Genomic DNA, 20,668 nt, shown 5'->3' with positions numbered 1-20,668 from the left:
ACCCAAATAATTTCTTAAAAGATGGATTTTAAGAATCATCCACCTTCCACATCAAGCAGGATTTTGGGGCAGGGAGAGTAAAACCCACTTAGATTCACTGTGTCTTAAATGCTGATTTTTTTTTATTTTTTTTTAATATCACTTATTGAGAACCACAAGTACCAAATTAACTGATACACATCCAGAGCCTTTAGGCTAATTCTATCAAGAAGCCACTTGAACTTTGATGCCATATCATAATGCATAATGTTCTATCAACTTACTTGAGGTAACTCACTCCCTTGCCCTTATAGCTATAACCAATCAACATATTCATTTTTATTGAAATGCACACAACAAAGAATTGGAAGGCATTTAGAGTGAACTATCTTAAAGTGCACTTTAGAAATCGACACTTGCACATTTTAAATAGTTAAGATTCCACTCATTAACCTTCTTGATAGAGTAAATTTGCAGCTCATAAAAGGAAACAAAACACTGAAGCATTACAGGCATCCTGAATTTTGTCTTGAAAACCCCCAGTGAGCGTGCACAACTCTCATCTACTGGGTACAGCTGCTGAGTGTTTAAAAACCAATTAAAGAAAACTGAGGTCCCTTTTTGTAACAGTACGTCACAGTACAAGCTGGTGTGTACTGGGCAATGAATTACCTATAAATAAGAAACCATAAACTGGTCCCTGGGCTGACTGACAGGAATCTCAACCAATCACATTCTATCCTAAGGGGCAGACATCTCACTGGTGCGGGAGCTGGGCACTGTTAAAAGATCAGGCTAATGAGCTACCCAGTCAAACCCCCTTTATAAAGAGGGGTTGAACCAATAAGTGCTCCCTGTTACCACATGGACATCGGGCGTGTGGTCATCTCTGACCCGATCCCACCCCCCGTCCCGTTACACCTTTCAAGTGTACAATTTGGGCAGGAGAAGGGGCGACCAGATACAGATACAACCCTCCCAGCTCAAAACCAGTCACTTCAAAGGGGAAAAATAGGATCCAACTCTGCTCACAAGCCACTAATGGGAGGTGACAAAAGACACACTTTGGAGGATGTTCTTTAAGTGGCGCACACACACTGCTTACAATTAAAATACGCTTTGGAACATCTTAAGTTCCCAGTCTTGGTAGCCTTCCAAGTAATGCAATTAAAATTGGTAACAGTATGATTCTGACTGGCAAACATTTTCTAACTTCATAATGACAATTTAAATATAGTTGTCAGTCTTCTACGCTGAAATACCTGAATACTAAAGCTGCTATCAAATACTGACTTCTGTCTTTTGAGAACTCTAAATCATTTCATTATCTTGACACCCAGACTTCATAATCAGACGAATCTTTTATCCTGTGAGACACAAGAGTCAGTCTTCATGAACTGCTTTTCAATCAAAACACTCTAGAAATAGAAGGATTCCTAACTCCATTTATTGATGAAAAGAAACAGAAAGATGAAATCGTTTACATATCTTTATTGGGGTTTATTGTGAGCTACAGGAAGCACCAGCAAAACAAAGCACAGTTGCTTCACCTCCCATCTTCTGACTTAAGCACTTGCCAAACATTGCTCCTCATGTACTTTGGATGAGGTTGGAAAGAAGGCTGTTTTTTTTAATGTCTCCTATGAACTGATAATGAGAAATATTTCATTATTATTTACTCTAAAAAGGAATACAAGAAAACACTGAGTGATGCAGAAAATGTCAGGCTCTAGGATCTGTCCAGTGTATTCTCAAAGCTTTTCCCTCACTTTCCTCCCCCCAGGCTTGTAAGGTTTCTCTGTCTCCCTGGGTCAGCTGTTCCTCTGCTGCTGAGAGTCAGATCTGATGCACTCACATCACAGACCTGCCAAGTGGGACTGAATGTTCCTCTGATTTGGAAATGTCTGCAATGGCTAAGACTTCAAGTTTCACTCATGTCATTAATTTAATTGGAATCAAACATTCTTAGTTATTCAGATCATTGAGAGGCTTTTGGCTGTGCTTAAAAATGAAGACTAAAATGTTGTTTATGGTAATGATGAAGTTCAAATACAGTAACATTTGAGAGGCTGATTAATCGGGTCTTACAAGAAATTTGGATATGACAGCCCTTTTAGGACTGCATTGAGTAGTTTAGCAGTACATACTAGAATAAGGTAATAAATTACTTAAGAGAAAAGCATTACATAGAGATTTGGGGAAACAAAAATTGCTGCAGGTTGTAATACTCCCTGCCAGTGACCACATGGACCTATGAATTTTGAATATGATGGGGAAAAAACCCAAACCTTATCCTTCAGCATATTCTATTTGCTATAACTGACAGTGACAAAAGACAATTCACACAATTTCCAGAGATCATTAATGCAATTCCAATAAACCAGAAAGTGTGTCTCTCTGTCTTACGGAGCAAAGCTATCTGAAAATACTTAAAAGCAAACATTTTTCTGTCCAAAATGGTGATTTTTATTGGACCCTATGATAGACATCTCAGTGTGAACAACCTGCTGCAAAGCTAACAAATTGCATATGCATATTTAATACACACATTAAGTTCTGCAACTAACAACCTCCTAAACACTCTGATGTTGCCTCATATTTCTTTTTCCTTGGAAAACTTTTGAGAGTTTGTTTTTTGGGAGGCAGGGCAGGTTCCCCTTCTATCCAGAGTAAACCATTTTTGCAGCCTGGAGATATTTAGTGAAAGAAATAGTTATTTTCTACTGAGTGAAAAGTCAGAACCAGAACTGCTCCTGAAATCCTTCTCCCCTTCCTCACAAACATGTGGGGAAAAGGAATGGGGGTGGAGGGGGCTTGGTTTAGTTTTTAAAATGAGAAGCAGCAGAACGCAGTGAAGTAGATGAGATAAGATGAGAACTGAAATCATTATCTTTGGTTGTCTTTGATCCTCTATATAACAGCATGCTCAGGGCACGTGGGGGAGCTTTGTGCACACCGCATCCTTCCTCCATCTCCCTCCAGAATGCACCTTCGGGCCACAAGTCCAGGTTACGGTTACAGCACCAAGCTTTGCAATTGTGTGCATGAGACTGCCACAAAATGCCTTTTAACTTAAAACTTGCTTACCGTAGAAAAACAGAGAGTAAGGAGAAAGCAGTACGAGGTTCTTGCTGAAATAAACCCTTTTTTTCTTTCCTCTACCAACCAAGTGGAGGAAGAAAAATCATATCAGATATTAACTGCATACAGTGCCAAGACATCTTACCTCATTTATCAACACTGCCTCATATCTTTGAAAACACCCAATTTCAAAAAAGAAGGTATATAAAGTAATAAGCAAAAACTTAAATCACTTGAATATCAATATAAATAACATTAAAATGCTTATTTTAAACCACCAACTGCTGGGAGCTTGTGGCTCCTGTTATCCAAAAATGTTCTCTGCAGCCCTCCAGTGGTCAAAGGCACAGCAGAGCCCAGCGAGAACGACCCCGTTTGGTCTGATGAACTGTCGGCAGGCTGAAAGACATCTCCCACGAAATAAAAGCTCCCACGCTTGTCTAAAGAAAAGGTCCTTTTAAAGGAGGCAATTACCTTGAATTACATTAGAAAGTAAAGAGGAGGAAAGTAACTCCCCTCCATCAAAATGTGTTGTATGTTAATCTGCCCAGAAAACACAGCATTCCCACCAGGACACAAAGGCACGTTGAGTCAGTAACAGAAGGAGCAATTAATTTCCTACATTCACTTTCTGCTATGCATACCCGTAAATGTAAACAAAGTCAAGTAACATTTGCTGGAAATAATCAATTTCCTCACAAAGTTATGGCTCAAGAACTCAGTTTTGTTAAGAAAACAAACAGTGAAGTTTTCTCTTCTTTCTCACACACATGCTCACAAATAAAATAAACACCAAAGCCCCATACAAAAATAAAAGCAACTGAAATGTTTGAAAATAATATAAAAAAAGACTGAGACAGAGCTCTCAAAACTAAGTTTCTAAAACTCGGGGCTCGAAAGCCAGTCCTAAACTGTACGGAAACAATGCAAGGGAAAAGAAAACAAGTAGAGGCAAGAAATCGCCGACACCTGTGCGCCGGAGCTCTCGGAAGGGGCACGGCTGGCTGGGAGATGGGAGCGGGCGGGAGCGCTGCGGAGCACCTGCAGCACCGCGGCCAGCCCCATCCCGGCCTGGGGAACAGCGCTGCTCCTGCGCTGCCGGCCTGGCCAGCTCCGCGCTTCTCCTCCGCTCCCTCCGCCCGGCCCCGGCCCGGCCCGGCCCGGCCCCGCGGCATCACCGCGGCGGCAGCGGCCCCTGCGAGCTGCGGGCAGCGCTGCCGGCCCGCCGAGACCCCCGCCCGAACTTTGTGCCTGTCCCTGCGGGCAGCCGCGCCCAGCCCCGCGCAGGGCGAGGAGCCGCCCCGCTCCCCGCCGTCCCCGGGCAGCCGCGCCCGGCCCGCGCCCCGGTACCTGCCTTTGGCGGCGAGCAGGCTGCCCAGCCCCAGCGGGAGCAGCAGCAGCGCCGCCGGGCCCCAGCAGCAGCAGCGGCGCCTCCGCATCCCCGGCGCTGGTGCGGCCGCCGGCCCGGCTCGGTGCGCTGCGCTGCGGGCGGGCCGGCGGGCGGAGGCTGCTGCCGCCACGCCTCACTCGCCCTCGCTGCCAGCGCCGGGGCGGCTCCGGCCCCCGCCCGGGACCGCGGCCACGTCACGGCGAGGGCAGGCCCGAATATTCATGAAATATTCATGAGCCGGGGGCGGCCGGGGGCGGCCCCGCACCTGCCCGCGTAGGTGTCACCGCAGCCCCCCGGGGCAGGGCGGGCCCGGGCTGGGGACACGGGGAGGGCACGGCGAGCCGGGAACGAGGACACGGCAAAGCGGGGGGTAGCGAGGGAGACAGGACGGAGAGGAAGAAAACGAGGCTTTGGTGAAGGATGAGAAGGGCACCTGGAAAGGGAGACGCAAATGTGGCGGCTGGAAGAAAGGAACAGAGAAGAAAAGATAAAGTAACAGTTCAGTAGAGCTGGAGGGAAACAGAAGACCTTGGAAACCCAAGGTGGGTTCAACAGTAAATGGTTTTGTTGGAGGAAAAGGACAAATCACATAGGTTTTGGTAAAGGGAAGAAATGAATGAGGAATGGACAAACCTTAGACGCAGAGACTGCCCTGGCAAGGCTTGGCACGATGCACAAAGATTACAAAGTAAGATTACACATTACACTGCAAAGTATTAGCTCCATATAAACTGTGAGAGCAACCAGGAATTATTGTACCCTTTGCATTTCCCTCCCTGCTTCAAATGCTCCCTCATCTGCTGTGTCCCATAAACCGCTTATCAAAGCCACCTGACTCTGGAAAAGCCAGTACTTCCAACAGAATCAGCGCCCAAGGGATTCTTGTTGGTCACTGGGCTGTGGGAGCATTGTCATTCTGACAGAGCAATGTTGGGATGCTCTCCTGAAATGTTCCCTGAGCACCTCGTGCCTGAGAGTAACCCCAGGGCCGTCCCACAGAATGCACTGTAACTTTGGCACCACAGACAACACAGTCCTTGTATAAAATCACTTGGGTTTAGGTCTCTATCACTATTCCTCTCCATTATTTTTCCCTATATGTGGTGCTAGAAGCATGAATTATTGAGCAAAATGCATTGAGTAGATGGAATGCAGGATTCTCTCCTCCTCCTGTCCACACAGAAAAACTGGGATGGGATACAGAGAGAAGAACCCAAGCCCTTTTCCAAACCAGAGATGTAATGTTTCATCTGCTAAGGAAGACAGATGGAAACACACATTTACTGTTATATTGCATTCAGACAAAAAATAAAGTCCAAATTAAAACTGTTGGGACAAACTTCTAAAGTTCTTTTTGGCTGCTTGTCTAATTAGTTATGGAATCTGCTTTCCTGTAATCTCCACCGTGAGCTTGAGTAGAATAGTGTATACAACAAACAGGGAAAAAAAGGTAAAGTAACAGGGAAAAGAAGTAAAGTAACTTTTAATACCAGAAAACTATTAAAAAAAAATTTGCCACCATTCACTTCTTTTAAAAACTTTAAAATCTATAGGACTGTTAATAAATAAATAAATAAATAAATAAAGGTAGTGGCAAAGAGCACCCATTTTTAACACAACATCCCACTTTGTGAAAAGCAAGAAATACGACCGAACACTCTGCAATATATATAAATATATATAAATACAGCATCATCATTCAGAGGAGGTATTTCCCTATAGACAACCAGCAAGTCTTTGAGGGAGCTAAAACTGGAAAATATTGCATTTTTAATGCAATGCAATTTTTAATCTGTTATTAACAATCCCAAATAAAACTGATTTGGTGGTGGGACATAGAGCACAGGTTTGCAAGGCAGATGTTGTACAGGAAGTAGCATCTCCTCAGTCAACTTACAGTCTAAATAAATAAGCCACATAACAGAAATAAAAAGGGATAAATGCTGCTCCATTCCATGGGGAGAGAGCTGAAGCACAAAAGAAGACACCACACCAATAGATAACATTACAGTGGTGTCAGAATCAAAACCTAATTTCAGCTCTGGTACCTTAATGAAAAACTCTCCTCCTTTTTACCTGACTGTGTTTGTTTATTAATGTGACAACCTGGGTGTTCTGCAGTCTCCTGCAGGTGTCTCATACAGGAGATGGATGTAGATAGATAGAAAGGTTTACAAACAGTAATGATGATATGGCACTGGGCAGGAATTTATAATAGATAATTGCCATTACCTCTTTATTTAATGCTGACTTGCAACCCAGTGTGTCCTTTAACTCCTACAGCCTTCACTGGGGCTTGAGAAAGTGGAAAATCCGTTAGCCATGTTATTCTTTCTTTTTAATAATTGCTTAACTGAAAGTCTGTATCCTTCAGTTTTTCCTTGCATACATTTTTGGCAGAACCATTGCAGCAGGGAGACGTATTCTTGAGACCCAAACAGGAGCGTGCTGAAGGATTACCTCTGACCTGAGATCCATCCATTCACTTGTCTAGAACTACCACTTTCTCCTGACATGCTTTATTGGTCCTGTAAAATAGAAATTCTAAAACAAGGGGGAAAAGGTCACAGCCATGCATTCCCTGCGAATTATTGACACGGACCTGGCACTAGAGGCAGTCAATCAGAAAGATCCATTTGAGTCTGGAGATGTAAAGATTATTTTTATCATAATTTCCCTAGCATGGATTCAAGATACTTCTGGAGGCCAGGATTTAACCCTGACAGGCAGAATTTGCTGAAGAAATCTGGTTGCTCCAAGGTTGTGGTCAATCCTACCTCATCGGGACATTTACCTGGGAGCTTTAACTATTGGGATGTTCATGTTTTTTGAATAAAAGTCTTTAATATCAAGGTGAATATTAGATTTCTTAAGTAACAAAGAAGAGAGAATTTAGCAGTAATATTCAGGTATAAAGTGGGGTTACTCTACTGTTAAGTGCATTAGACTCCATTAGTTTAAAAAAAAGCGACAAAGAAACAACAAAGATAAAGGAAATCATAAAAGAATAGCCATTTTATCATCATAAAAGTCACTTTGTCATCCACAGAAAATAATTCAGTATGTAAATACACATAATTCAGATCCTACAGCAAACCCAGCACTGTAGGGTTTGTTGTAGGATCAGGGTCTAAGGTTTAAAGTTCTTCACAATTTGTTTGTGTAACACCAAAAATGGGAAGCACATAACCTGATTGGGTGCCTATAGCCATGATTCCAACAATTTTAATGTACAGTTAGAAATAACTAACCAGCTAAGGTACAGGAATCTAGATTTGATCACACTTAGAAGATGTTTATGTACTACCCAAGAAAATGGCAGCATATTTCATTTTGTTGGAGAAACAAAAAGGGAAAGGAGCATAAGTGTAATTTTAAATAAGAAAATGGATTTAAAGTACAGCATTATAGAGCATGTATTTTCTCTGATACATGGAAGTTTGCTATTGCAGTCACACGATAGAAAAATAAGTTTCCAATATAATGGAAGTAAATTTTGGGGCTGTTGGTGAATATAAAATAATGGGTTTGCAGTGTGCCAAATGCAGCAGCAATAGCAATGTAGTTTATGTTTCCTCCCAACAAGCATGAAGTAGGGCTAGGGCCATCCTGATTGTTTGTTCTTGCTGCATGGGTTTAAACTCACCTTGGACATAAGAGGACATGAAGAGAATGAGGCAGCATTTTGCTACTGCTACCACAGGGGCCATTGCCTGTGTAGAAATTTGCAAACATTTCTGCAGACTTGTGCAGCTCAGGAACTTTCAATAAATAAGCACAGTGGCCATCAAGCAGAACAAAACAGCCTGAGAAATGAGCATAAATATAAACATTACTTACCATATACGCTGCAACTGCTAATGTGTTAATTAAACAGAAGAAAATGTACTAAATTATTTATTCTTAATAAATGAACCATCTGAATAATAAATATGTGTGTTCTATAACCATCAAGAAGGTTTTAAACAAAGGGGCCTTTTGCAGAAGGAAAAATCACATGAAAGGTAGGGAGAGAACTGTATTTGTTTAAATACCATTAAGAACCCAAGCAAAGCCAAGTAGCTGTAATGGTGGGAATTAATACTGCTGACAGGCCATTGCATTGTCCCATACACTTTGTGCTCAGTGCTGTAATTCGTGTTTGAGAATACAGATGGGAGCTCTGAAAATGCATTTAACCCTGCAGTGGCTAATCAGAATAATGAAAATGTGCACTCAGTTCCTCAGCTCTGGTATTTGAATCCTCAACACTGAACCCTGCTGCCTTTGAACTCTGCTCCTGGCACATTCCTCAGCTCCAAAGACATCCATCCTGGTTTAGGCCGCATAAGAGGCATATGGTTTCATTGCTATTTCCAAAGCAGTTTTTGGAATTATGAACCTTAACAAATTATGAATCTTCCTGGGTTTTTATTGTGAGAGATCACTAAATAAAATCATGTTACATGCTAAAAGTTAATCTTGCTTAATCACATCCAAGCAGGCCTTTGATGGACATCTGTATAAAACACTTGTTTGTTTTTTCAGTGCAAGATTAATTACTGGGTGCTATTACCCTTCTTTTGTGTTATCCAATTTGGATCTTTCATTTAAGACATTTTACATTTTATGTAAATAAAATAGAATTTGAAAGCAGAGATAACATACTTTTATAGCATTAATGAGATTGTCAGCAGACAACAAGAAAATTAGCAAATCTGTGGAAATTTTTAATGAAAGTAGCACTGGATTTCAACCTTAACATTGGATCCAAATTGAGAAAGATACAGTTAAAATTAAAAATTGGAAATGAATAAGTATTTTGCCTATAGCCAAGACGTAATTTCAAGAAAATTAAACTAGGAAGACACTGAATAATTTTTTTTAAAACTCTGGGAAGTCTAACAGAATTAGTTTTCTAACCAAAGGTATCAAAACCACTGGGTGTAAGTCACAGCTAGGGCACTGTCTCAGATCCTGACTAGTCAGACAGAGAGATTAATGTCTCCAGCAGAGCTACAATTGCAGCTTCCCACATCCTCTTACCAGAAATTCCTTCCCCTTCTGCAATTCTGGCAATGCAGTCTTATATGCACATTTAAACTGGTGGCTGTTGATTTCAAGTAAGTCGCTTTGTTTTACCTCTGGGGTCCCCCCCAGGTAATATTTTTATACTTTTGAGAAAGGTTTCAGCAGAAAAGTAATGAATCATAGCAACATGATTTCAAAACACCTCAAATTCTCCCTTATTTCTTTTGTGAGAGTGTTCTCAGTGTCATTCCTGCTGTGAAAAGTGACAACATTTCTCATCTCTCCTATTTGGCATTAGCAATTGGGCCCCAGCAGCAATAAAGGAGTTTTTATTTGGTTACTGGTCAGACATGGGAGGATCAGAGCTGCCCTGGCAGGACACAGGGCCTGAATCAGAGCATGAAACAGATCAACACCTGCACTGGGGCTTGCACCAAACAACAGGAAAGTGCACAGAGGGTGCCTGGCACAAGTGGATAATGGTGGATGATGCTGTTTGCAGATTATGAGATTCATGAAATTGGTGCTGCTGTGCAACCTTCTGAACCAGGGCCTTTCTTTGGGACCATTTTTCCTGCACTCAGAGAGCCAAAAACTTGCCCTTGTGGAACACTAAGTCAGCTCTTCACGGGATGAACTTCATGGCTTGCTGAACTTGGATGGCAGCACTTTGGGTGACTTAAATACCCAGAGGAAATGAGAACATCAATGTAACTCCAGTAGTCTTAGTTCTTGGGAGGAAATGCTGTCACCTGAAGGAACAGCAAGCAAATTCTGTAACTCATTTAACTCTTAAGTGTTCCTTCAAAACATTTATTTCTCCTTCCTCATATTTCCTGCCTTCAAACCAAGCTTTCTGTCCCATGTGCAGAACAGTCTGTAAACAGCACAATAAAGTTGGAGGTGTAAATGAACCCCAGTGCAAGGTTTAGAACCCATGTTCATTCATGATATTCTTCTTTTTGCTTTGTACAGACTTTAGGGAAGATGTGAATCCATGTAGGGACATATTTGAATGTGTGGAGGGGGAATAACAATAAATATCCAAGATGACCTTTGAAGCCAAATTATAAATGTGATTTGACAAAATTTTAGTGGTACTGAAGAGAAAAATTACAGCATTTCTATCTACCCTTCATGGTGGTGCCCCTCATGGCTTCCATCAGACAGCACAACAAAATTTCTGCGGACTGTTTTTCCTGCTTCATGCTTTCTTCAGAACTTTCTCAGCTTTTGTACCTTTCTGCATGTTCTAGAACTTGTAAATGAACATTTAGTTTACTTTAGCCTCAATATTTTCCATATTAATCTTTCAGTTAATCAATATTTGCTGTGCCTACTTTCTTCTAATTTCTGTAAGTTTTCTTAATACTTCCTGAAGCTCTAACAAAGTGTCAGATTACAAATTAGGGTAAAGTAGCCTAAAATCTATGAGGTTTTTGCATTACATTTGTAACAAACACAAGTTATTCCAAACCAACACTTAGAGAGCTTCTATTTATTTTGCACGGCACAGCTTCCCTTTAGCAACTCATAGACTTCAAAATAAAAAAAACACACCTTTGCAGGAAAAGAATAATCTGATACAAAATTGTAGTCAAAGCTTGGAACCTCTACATGGCTATTAACATTGCTGTAGTGCTACCTTTCCTGGAGTTTAATTGCCATTATTACATCAGGTTGAATGTCAAAAAATGTTGATGCAGGTGAAGATTTTGCACTCACTGTAAAATTTCCTCCTCAAGCTAAATTTGAACCAGTTAGCTTTCAATTGCTGCTCTTCATTTTTTTGATTGATGATAATTCCTTATAATTTCCTACCTTTTCCCCCATGTCTGATTTCTCTTGATTATTATAATAATATAATCCTATACTGTATCTATTTTGCTTTCTTTTGAGGCATATTTCTCAAAAGTAACCACTTCAGGTTTAGTGCTGTTTGATCTGAGCTGCTCTGTTTTAGCTGATCACTCAGCAAGAGCTGATACTGCCAGGAGCTCATAATTTCAGAGGGAATATAGGTAAAGAGTGCCATCCAGAGCTGCACAGAGCTCCAGGCACTGGCAAATGGGGAAAACCTGCCTGAGCCACATCCAGAGCCACACAGAGCTCCAGAGAAATGGGGAACACCTGCCCGAGCCACATCCAGAGCCACACAGAGCCCAGGGAAATGGGGAAAACCTGCCTGAGCCACATCCAGAGCCAAAGAGAGCCCAGGGAAATGGGGAAAACCTGCTGGAGCCACACAGAGCTCCAGAGAAATGGGGAAAACCTGCCTGAGGCACACAGAGCCCAGGGAAATGGGGAAAACCTGCCCGAGCCACATCCAGAGTCACACAGAGCCCAGGGAAATGGGAAATGGGGAGAACATGTATGCCTGAGTCACAGCACTGGAAGCTTTCTACCCACTTTGGGAAACACAGTGCAATGTGGATTATTTTTGTGTTAAAGACTCACACAGGGTGGATCTCTATTACAGGAAATCAAAGTTCCTGGGTCCTCAGCAGCACCTACATTGTGCTGTTGTTAGCACACAACTTCTGCTACTCCAGCTGTGCCCATTTCCTTTGCAAAGCTGAGCCCTTCTCTGTAGATGTGTAACTACTGTGATTTTTGTAGGTCACTGTATCACACCCAGATGAATAAAAATGTGGTTTGGAAACCAGTCAGAAAAGCTGCTACTGAAAGACAGTGTTTCCAAGGATGATAAATAAAGGAAATATTACAGCAGAGAGATTCAGTGCTGAAATGCATCCACATTGCTATCCATGAATCTCTGAATTTCAGCAAAATTCAGCGGAAGCCAAACAAAGGAATTGCAGTCAAGTCCTTCTAAAAAAATGAGTTTGAGAAACCCAGAGTGACTTCAGAGAGGAATTACATACACAGGGCAGAGATAGCAGATTCATCATTCCGGGAGCCGAGATGAATTCTTAAAAATATAACCTCTTTTGTTGGGTTTGTGAACTAAAGGAAATAAAACCAACAGAGTTCACATCCTAGAACCATTCCAAATGCAGTGCTATCTCTTCAGCATGGATTTCCACAAAACAGCAAATTTCTTATGGGAAACTTGAATACAGCCAAGGACAAATAACTCCTGCTTTAGTCACAGGAGATATCTCCAAATCCACAGTGGCCACTGCTGCTGGATTACTGACACAGGAGCTATTGCAATATCCTACTTGCTGGTGTCCTGGCCCACTGCAAGGCTTCGAGTTCCCAGAATCACTAATCCTTTAACTGTGAAGTTGATAAATGTTGCAATTGCTCTCAATTTCCCCAAATGAGAAGTTTAGGCATACAAATAAAATGTGAGGAAGGAACCTTTTCCCACATGAAATGGTTCAGAGCCAAACACTGCAAGGGAGGCAAAATGGATTCTCCTAAGTGCATTCAGTGAGCTAAATTTGAAGTATTCCGCCAAATTCTCCTGCCTTGTTTACAGCCCCAGGGGACACATTGAGGGGCCATTACTAACAGTAACTTGCAGAAATAGTTCATTGGAACACAAGGTATCCTACCCCATTCTCTAAAAATCAAAAAATATTTTGGCTGCTGCCTGAATGGGGTTATCCCTACTGTGCCCTTTCCACCCCTTCACTTTCTGGACACACACCTGGGACTCCAGATTAAGCATATTTATTTAATTTTTGAAATAGAATATAATTGATTAAACTGCTCTGGTTTGGAAAATTACACGTTGCTACACTTCCAAGGGCAGTGCTGGTCTTCCAAATAATTGACAATGGACTTTTTTGAGGACTGTAACTTCAGCAAAACTTGTGGTAGGCAAAGAGTTTAGAATTAATTTTTATTTGCCCATTAAGTGACTCAAATTCTACTGTAAATTGACTAACATAATAAAAAGGAAAAGAAGCAGATCTTTTACACAGAGCATAGTCTTGCTGCACAGACTGCAAATTTCCCAGTGAAATTTCTTATCCCCAATACTCATTAGGCAAGGATTGTTTAGCAGCTGCCCAACAAGCGATTGATATTTGCATTTTATCTGTCTTTGGCAACAACAAAGTAACTTCTAACTTTTAGTTACTTAAATTTAGAAAGGCTGCAATTTAGATGTGATAATACAAAAAGCTGTTATTGTAATACAAAAAATATCATTAGCTTCTAAAATCTCCTATAATTTGATAGGGACCAATTAATAGGTAAAGCAAAATCATTATTAAAATGCAAAACCAATCAAGCAGTATGATATTGTTTCAGCTGCCCATGAATCAATAACAAATGGCCTGTTCACTGAGCAGGTTAAAATTGTCCATTCATCAAGAGGAATGTTTATTTTTCCAAAAATGTTTTCAGTAAGCACATCATTATTTTGCCTGCTTTGTTTGGAGGTTTGCAGTGTCAATACAATTGCTGATAGCCATGCTCTGAATGGGAGGGGAATGTAACTCCGAAGTTACAGTCCAAAGTTGGACTGTTTGGAGTTACTCTCCAAAGTTTTCTTTTGAGAAAGCAAATTCCCAGTCCCTGGTCCAAGGGGGCCTCCAGCTCCTTCCCACCCATGGGGCTCATCCCCCAGGAGCCTCCAAAGTGGCACCAGGACACTTCAGGCAGGAGCTCTGTGGCTGAAAAGGACCACCCCCTCCATGGAGCTCCAGGAATCCTGAGTGGGAAGAGAATTCTGCAGCTGAGCCATGGAAGCACCCAGCTAGGAAAGCTCTGTCACAGCAGGATGGGCTGGGAGGGAGAGGAGGCTCTGCCTTCCTCCCAGGACTGAGACAGTGCCCCAGGAGCACTCTGAGTTGGGAATGCTGGGTGTGGACACAGCTCCTGGCCACACACGAAGTCTGGGACACAGCATCTCAGACAAAACACAGATCATCTTTGGTGTAAGTGACATCACATTGCCCTGTGCCAAGCAAATTGATTGATAGGTTGTTCAGAACATTCAAAACAAGCTTTCCTTCTCTCTGAAGGCTGTTCCCACTTTACTAAATCAATCAAAAGAAGTGTGATTATATTGTAAATTAAGCACATCAAAAGTGTAAGATTTCCTTTTTTTTTTAATTATAAGTGCAGGATCAGCAGCAAACTATATAATAATATAATAACTTATGTAATATATATAATAATATATAATTATAATATGTAATATCTATAATATATAATATCTATCATATATATCTATCATATATATTATAATATACACTATAATATATATAAAATATAATAATAATAAAATAAGGTTTTGATAAAAGACAGCTGAAAATGAACATGTTGCCACTTTAGTTTGACTCACTTTGCAAACCAAACAAACAGTCCCAGTCCACCATGCCCCTTTTACACTGTGGAGAAAAACCAGAACACGTGAACTGGATTTCTGTCAAGTGACATCAAAGCAGCAAATGTGGTTGCTGCCCACACTTGGTGTCCTCCAGCTCTTTACTGTGGCTCAGTCCAGAGGACCAGACTTGGGTCAAACTGAAGATTGGAGTTAAATTCATGACATGGGGTAGTGTGGGTAAAGGGCTCTCAGCATGATAGTTGCAGTCATTCCATCTCCTCCTATTGCACACTAGCAGAGCACACCGAGCTGAAGTGAGATTTAGTGACACGGAGTTAATTTCAAACATTTCTCTCCAAAAATAAATGGCAATGTGACAAAAATGTTGTGATTTTTACTTTGCAATCAAACATTTCAAATCACTGGAAATGGACAGATGGACAATGGATATCTAGGTGTCTTTACTGTTCTATAATCATTCGTGTTACCGCTTATAGTCCCTCCTCCCCCATTTTCCTTGTATGATAAATTCTTTCTAGAGCCAATGTACAGATGGACTCCTTTGTAGAGTTTGCACTTACATTTCTCTCCTTACATTAAGGAACACTTGTGCATGTTCACAGAATCCAAGATGGTTTGGGTTGGAAGGGCCCTTGAAGCCCACCCAGTGCCACCCCTGCCATGGCAGGGACACCTCCCACTGTCCCAGGCTGCTCCAAACTCCAGTGTCCAGCCTGGCCTTGGGCACTGCCAGGGATCCAGGGGCAGCCACAGCTGCTCTGGACACCCTGTGCCAGGGCCTGCCCATCCTTACAAGGAAGGATTTTTTTCCTAATATTTCGTATTAACCCACCCTGTTTCAGTCTGAAGCCATTACCCTTTGTCCTGTAATCTCTCAAGATGTGCAAGGGGCTGACAGGTCTTGATCTAATCCATTTAATTGGTCTTGTATCTTTGCTCTGGAACAGCAATATAGTAATCCCATGCTGACAAGTATTTCTGCATTTCTATGTAGCTTGAATATCATCCAAGCTCCTGGACATTTTAAATGTGAATATTTGAAGTTCGTATTCTGCAAACCTTAAAGTGATTAAAATATAATTTCCAAATGTTTGTAGGAGTTAAACAAAGCCAACCTGAACTACATATTCCATCCAGAAGAACAATGGTAGAAGTATTTTTATAATGGTAATCCACTTTTGCCCATTTTGCCTTAGTGAACATCAACAGTACAGCATGTTGGCAACAAGTCTGCTACCAATTTATTGTATATATTTTCATGTCCTAAATAAATGTAAAAGGATTTTGCATGGTTTTCAGTGCATTTTCAGAAAAATTAATCTCTTGAGAAAAACAAAAAAACCCCAAACAAACAAACAGCCCCAGACTGAATTAATTATGAACAAAAGATATCCATGGTAAATGCAACAGAGGCCACAGTGAGCAGAGCAGAACTATGGGTTTTGTTAGGGAAATTGTATTCAAAAGTCACTGTCTTGTTTCTATCTAGTCATACAAATGACTCTTTGACAGAGAGCTGATATCTCATCAAAAACTATTATAAAACCATAATTACTACTTCTGGATCATTAATCTGAAATACCAATATGCTTCTGCATAAATGGAAGTGAGTTAGGAAATTCTGCCAGCCTGTGGCTCCTCAGATGTGTTATAAAACTGTTAATTAACAGAACTGAGACCTATATAAGGTCTACTTAGCTCTGTAATCTCCATGAAAAAAGCAAGACTCGGGGCCAGATTGTAATTCTGGCCATGTCAGCACTTCCCTGGGAATTTCAGATATCCATTCCCTGCTCAGCTGTGCTTTCCCTTATCATTCAGCCTGCTGTGAGATGGGAACCTGGGCAGGACCTTCCCTGCTCACAGCACTGTCTTGTTCTCACTGGGAAGCTCAATTTCCCAGGAGTGTGTTTGTGCTTAAATTAATTCCAAGGAAAAAAAACCCACAACTTTCTTCCACACGCTTTCTCCCCCATGCTGTTATTTTTCTTTTTTTTTTTCTTATCTTTTTTTTTTTAATTTCATATAGTTGTCCTCTAGCATCTCCGTTCTGTGCCCTGGAAAAAAGTTCCATACAAAAACTGGCTGTGCTTAGTCTTGAACAAGAGATAATTACTGGCTGGTAAATGCAGCACCCTGCCATAACATTTTATGTGCTTTTGTAGATTAGCATACATAAAAAGGCATCTGATGAAGTAGCACATTATGAGATAACTCTTGTGAATGACAAAATAGAAAGGACTGAGGGAAAAAATTGGAAAACTGAAGCCAGGGAAATCAGAGGTGAAGATATATTGCAACTGCTATTCATCTTTCCAGATCAGAGACAACTTTACATGTGAAAGAACTACAAAATTTGGCTCTGAAGATAATAACAATACATTAGGTTTTGAAAAAAAATGAGGTGATCTAATGCTGAATGCTACCAGAGTTGTCAAATACAGGTTGCTTTTTCACTGTGTTCTGCTATTGCTACTGAATTGTCTACAAGCACCTTCCCTGTAAACCTTCTGGTGTGATATTTAAGGAACAAGTAACAGAAGAGGCTCAGGTCCTCCATGATTAGAAGATATGAGACCTCTAAAGCTCTGGAAATAAGGGAACTTCTGCAGGAGCTGCCAAACCAATCTCAGAATTATCAGGAGATACTGTCCAGAAGTGAGGCTGGTTTCACTGAGTCCATGTTCCAAATATTGCTGCAGAATAGAGGATATTTAGTGGAAGGGAAGCCTGATTAACTTGTAGGGCTACCACACAAGAATCAAGATAAAACTGGTTAGATTACACAAACAGTTATCATATTCCATATAATCAAGTATTGATTACTTAAGACTTCTGAGAATAAAGCTGTTAAATTGTTTCTCATATGAGAAAATATAACTCTGTTTTAGACTTTAATCCCATAGAACCCTATACCAACAGGAAGAACAGGACAGAAAAATGAATGGTGTAATCCTACCCTCCCACCAGTTAAAATCCTGATTTTGCTCTGCAATTGCTAACATAAAAACGATAATATTTCATCCTAGATTGTTCCTCACTGTTTGAAAAAAAATAAGAGCTCGATTGTAACACAAATATTGAAACTGTAGAAGTCATTTATTACAGCATTATTGGTAGTTATAAAAAGCTGGGGGGAGGGCTCATTTCAGAGCCATAGACTCCATGGGATCAACCACCACTGATTCCTCCAAGTTTTGCCTTAAAAATTGATATCCAAAGTCTCCGAGCAAAACTTGCAGTGACTTCAGTGAGGCAAAGAAATCATGTCTCTAATGCAGTCTGAAATAAATCACGTGTGAAATCCAGAAGAATTAAGTCCAAAATTCATTTTTCAACACCACTCCCTGTGGTTTTGTTTTACTTTGGCTGTGGGCTTTTTGTTTGGTTTTGGTTCATTCTGGAAGAGGAGAGCCAGAGTGTCACTGGACTGCAGCAGGGAGCTGGGCTTTGTCACTGCTCATGGGACTGCCAAGCTGAGCAGCTCACCTGGCTTTCCTCTAACAAAAGATTGCATTACAAACTGCTCTTTTCTGCTGTATTCCATCTTAAAAGTTTTTGGGGTTATTTCTCTGTATTCCACCTGTTCTGCTGGTTTCTTTGAGTTCAAAGCAAGCTGTACTAGTTTGAAATTTTGAATCTTTTACTAGTTTAATACTAAGGGTTTTCTACTCTTACTGCAGCTATCAAATCTCTTTCCTGTGTTCTACTTTTGTCTGCTTCTTGTAATTTTTTCCTCCTACAACAGTACATTGCCTTAAAACTTCTGCAGTTCCATGAATGTCGATGTTTTACAAAGTTAATTACTGTATATGTAACAACTTAATTATTTAAAGGTGCATAAAGCTGACAACTCACAGAAGAGTAAGAATTAGGAAACTAATATATGAAAAATATATGTAAATGCCTATCTCATTATGAGAAGCAAAAATATGGATATGTATGTCAGCACGTAGACTGCCAAAAAGAGATTATGAAATTGAAATGCATTTTAAAAAGTCAATTATTCCTTCTCATCTGACCAATCTTTACATCAAAAACATTGCCTACATTCTGTCATGTTTGTCAGAAAGCAAAATGTAAGAAAGCCAGATCAAAACAAGAAAAAAAATGAGCTTGAAGAAGGAAGAAACCTTCTAAATTATCTTAACAGAAATCTAACAAAGAATCAGCACAGTTGGAAAAATTGGTGATCACGGTGGCACAAGGCAGACAGACTAGACCCGCTCAGACACTTTTAATGAGGAACTTGGTGCAGTCAATTGTCTGAAATGAGTGATATATTAAAAAAATGAGAAATTCTAAAAGGAAATCCTCATCCATTTCCTTCCCCTTCCTAGATGTTTCCACAGAATCTCTAAAGATGCAGGAGAACAGGACAAAGGCAGCTCCTTGTGAAGGATTTCAAAGCATCTTGTCAAACATTTAATTACATCTCACAGTTAGCCTTGCTTCCAAAGGGTGTTAGTCCCTTCTCACAGAAAGTTTTCCAGGAAGGAGAAGTTTCTGCAAGGCAAAGTCATCATGGAACTGAGTAACTGCTCTCAAAAGGGAGAGGAGCAGGGCAGGCAGGAGCCATCCCCAAAACACGCTGACCACTGCAAGGGGACAGACAGATGGATCCCTCCTGGAACTCCTCCTGCTGCCAGCAGTGACCAGCTCTTGGATCCTACAGAAATGGTGTGGGCTTGGGCAAAACCAGGAGGAATTCCCTCTCTGATGCTCTGGGTGACACAGCTCCCAAGATCCCTGAGGGATAAAGGGGTCCTTTCAAGCAAAGGGTGTAAGGAAGAGCTTCCACCCTTGTGGAATGTTCCAGTGATGCTGCCTGCGCACTCTGCTCTCCCAGTGCTCATGTCCATGCCAGGAAAAACCATGGGAAACCTGCAGAGGGATGGTGAAACAGCTACAAAGATGTCCAGAGACCTGAAAAATATGCTTTGCACACATCAAGCAGGAAATTCAACTGATATGTTTTGGCATAACATGTTGAGTAAGACAGGAAGCAGCTAAAGTAGAATACTTCAAATAGATAGTAGAATTTGTAAATTATGGGGCCATTTAATTCAGGTGACAAAATGAGAAAAAATAAACATGCCAAAAGGTGACACTACAAATTGAATCTTTTTTCATAAATAATTGATCACCTATTGGAATAGATTAGCAACATTGATTGGATGAATTTGCCAACAGCCAACACCTCTAAATTGAGGGCAGCTGCATTTCAGAAAAAGGGACAGCTGATTGGAAGCTGAGAGCAGCAGTTTAAGTCAGCATTATGACTACAGAGGATTTGGTGTGACCTTAAAGGCAACAAATCACTATGAAGCACATGATTTCTGTGGAGATCCTTCTCAATCATGAAAATGTTGCAGTGATTTAGTTATTTGGTCAAGCTTTCCTGCCTTTTCAAAAGTTACATACCTCAAAAAAAAAAACCCCCAACATTTCAGGAAATGCATCAGGAGAAAGTGATTTCACATTAGTGAAAAGGCAGAAATTTCTAGTCTATGATTTTTTCATTTCTTTCCACAATAATTGCTTTCTCTTAAAAAAAAAAAAAAAATCATTAAATAGAGCTACTGCATTAGTCATTTTGTTAATCACAGCTCTTAGCTTTCAGACTTACCAAGAAAAGGATTAACTTCTGAGTTGCCATTGCAAACCACTATCTGCATAATCTGGGAATAAGAAAGCTTGGTAAACAAAAATGGAGGGAGCAGTTTTCAGTCAGATCCACATGATTTAGATAGGTGCCACTGATGAAAATAATGGTCTAAACCTGCCACTGTCTATCCAGCCTAGGTACTGGCAGGTAGATGGACAAGACTGGCCATGAGCAATCCTTTTCCTCTCTTCTCCTTGGGTGGTGTTTCGCTTTTGCTTTTTAAAAGACAAGTTCTGCCAGATTTTCTAGCAGCAGTTTGAGACCTGCC

General features: G+C 40.8%; 1 protein-coding gene across 3 annotated transcripts in view; it reads right to left on the bottom strand.

Moving 5' to 3' along the window:
* The window catches only part of CLSTN2 (calsyntenin 2), a 418,740-nt gene that overhangs the window by 336,907 nt on the left and 61,165 nt on the right, over positions 1 to 20,668 (bottom strand). The window contains exon 1 of one of the 3 annotated variants that reach the window (XM_064384803.1): positions 4,415 to 4,627. The exons of the other annotated variants lie outside the window; for them this stretch is intronic. Coding sequence (XP_064240873.1) covers positions 4,415 to 4,499 — 85 coding nt within the window. The 5' untranslated portion in view covers positions 4,500 to 4,627. Of the gene's footprint in view, positions 1 to 4,414; positions 4,628 to 20,668 lie in introns of those variants that run through there. 3 annotated transcript variants of the gene reach the window in all.

The sequence above is a fragment of the Passer domesticus genome, chromosome 11 (genome assembly GCF_036417665.1).
Source record: "Passer domesticus isolate bPasDom1 chromosome 11, bPasDom1.hap1, whole genome shotgun sequence".
Taxonomy (NCBI): domain Eukaryota; kingdom Metazoa; phylum Chordata; class Aves; order Passeriformes; family Passeridae; genus Passer; species Passer domesticus.
This window is presented reverse-complemented; position numbering and strand designations above follow the sequence as displayed.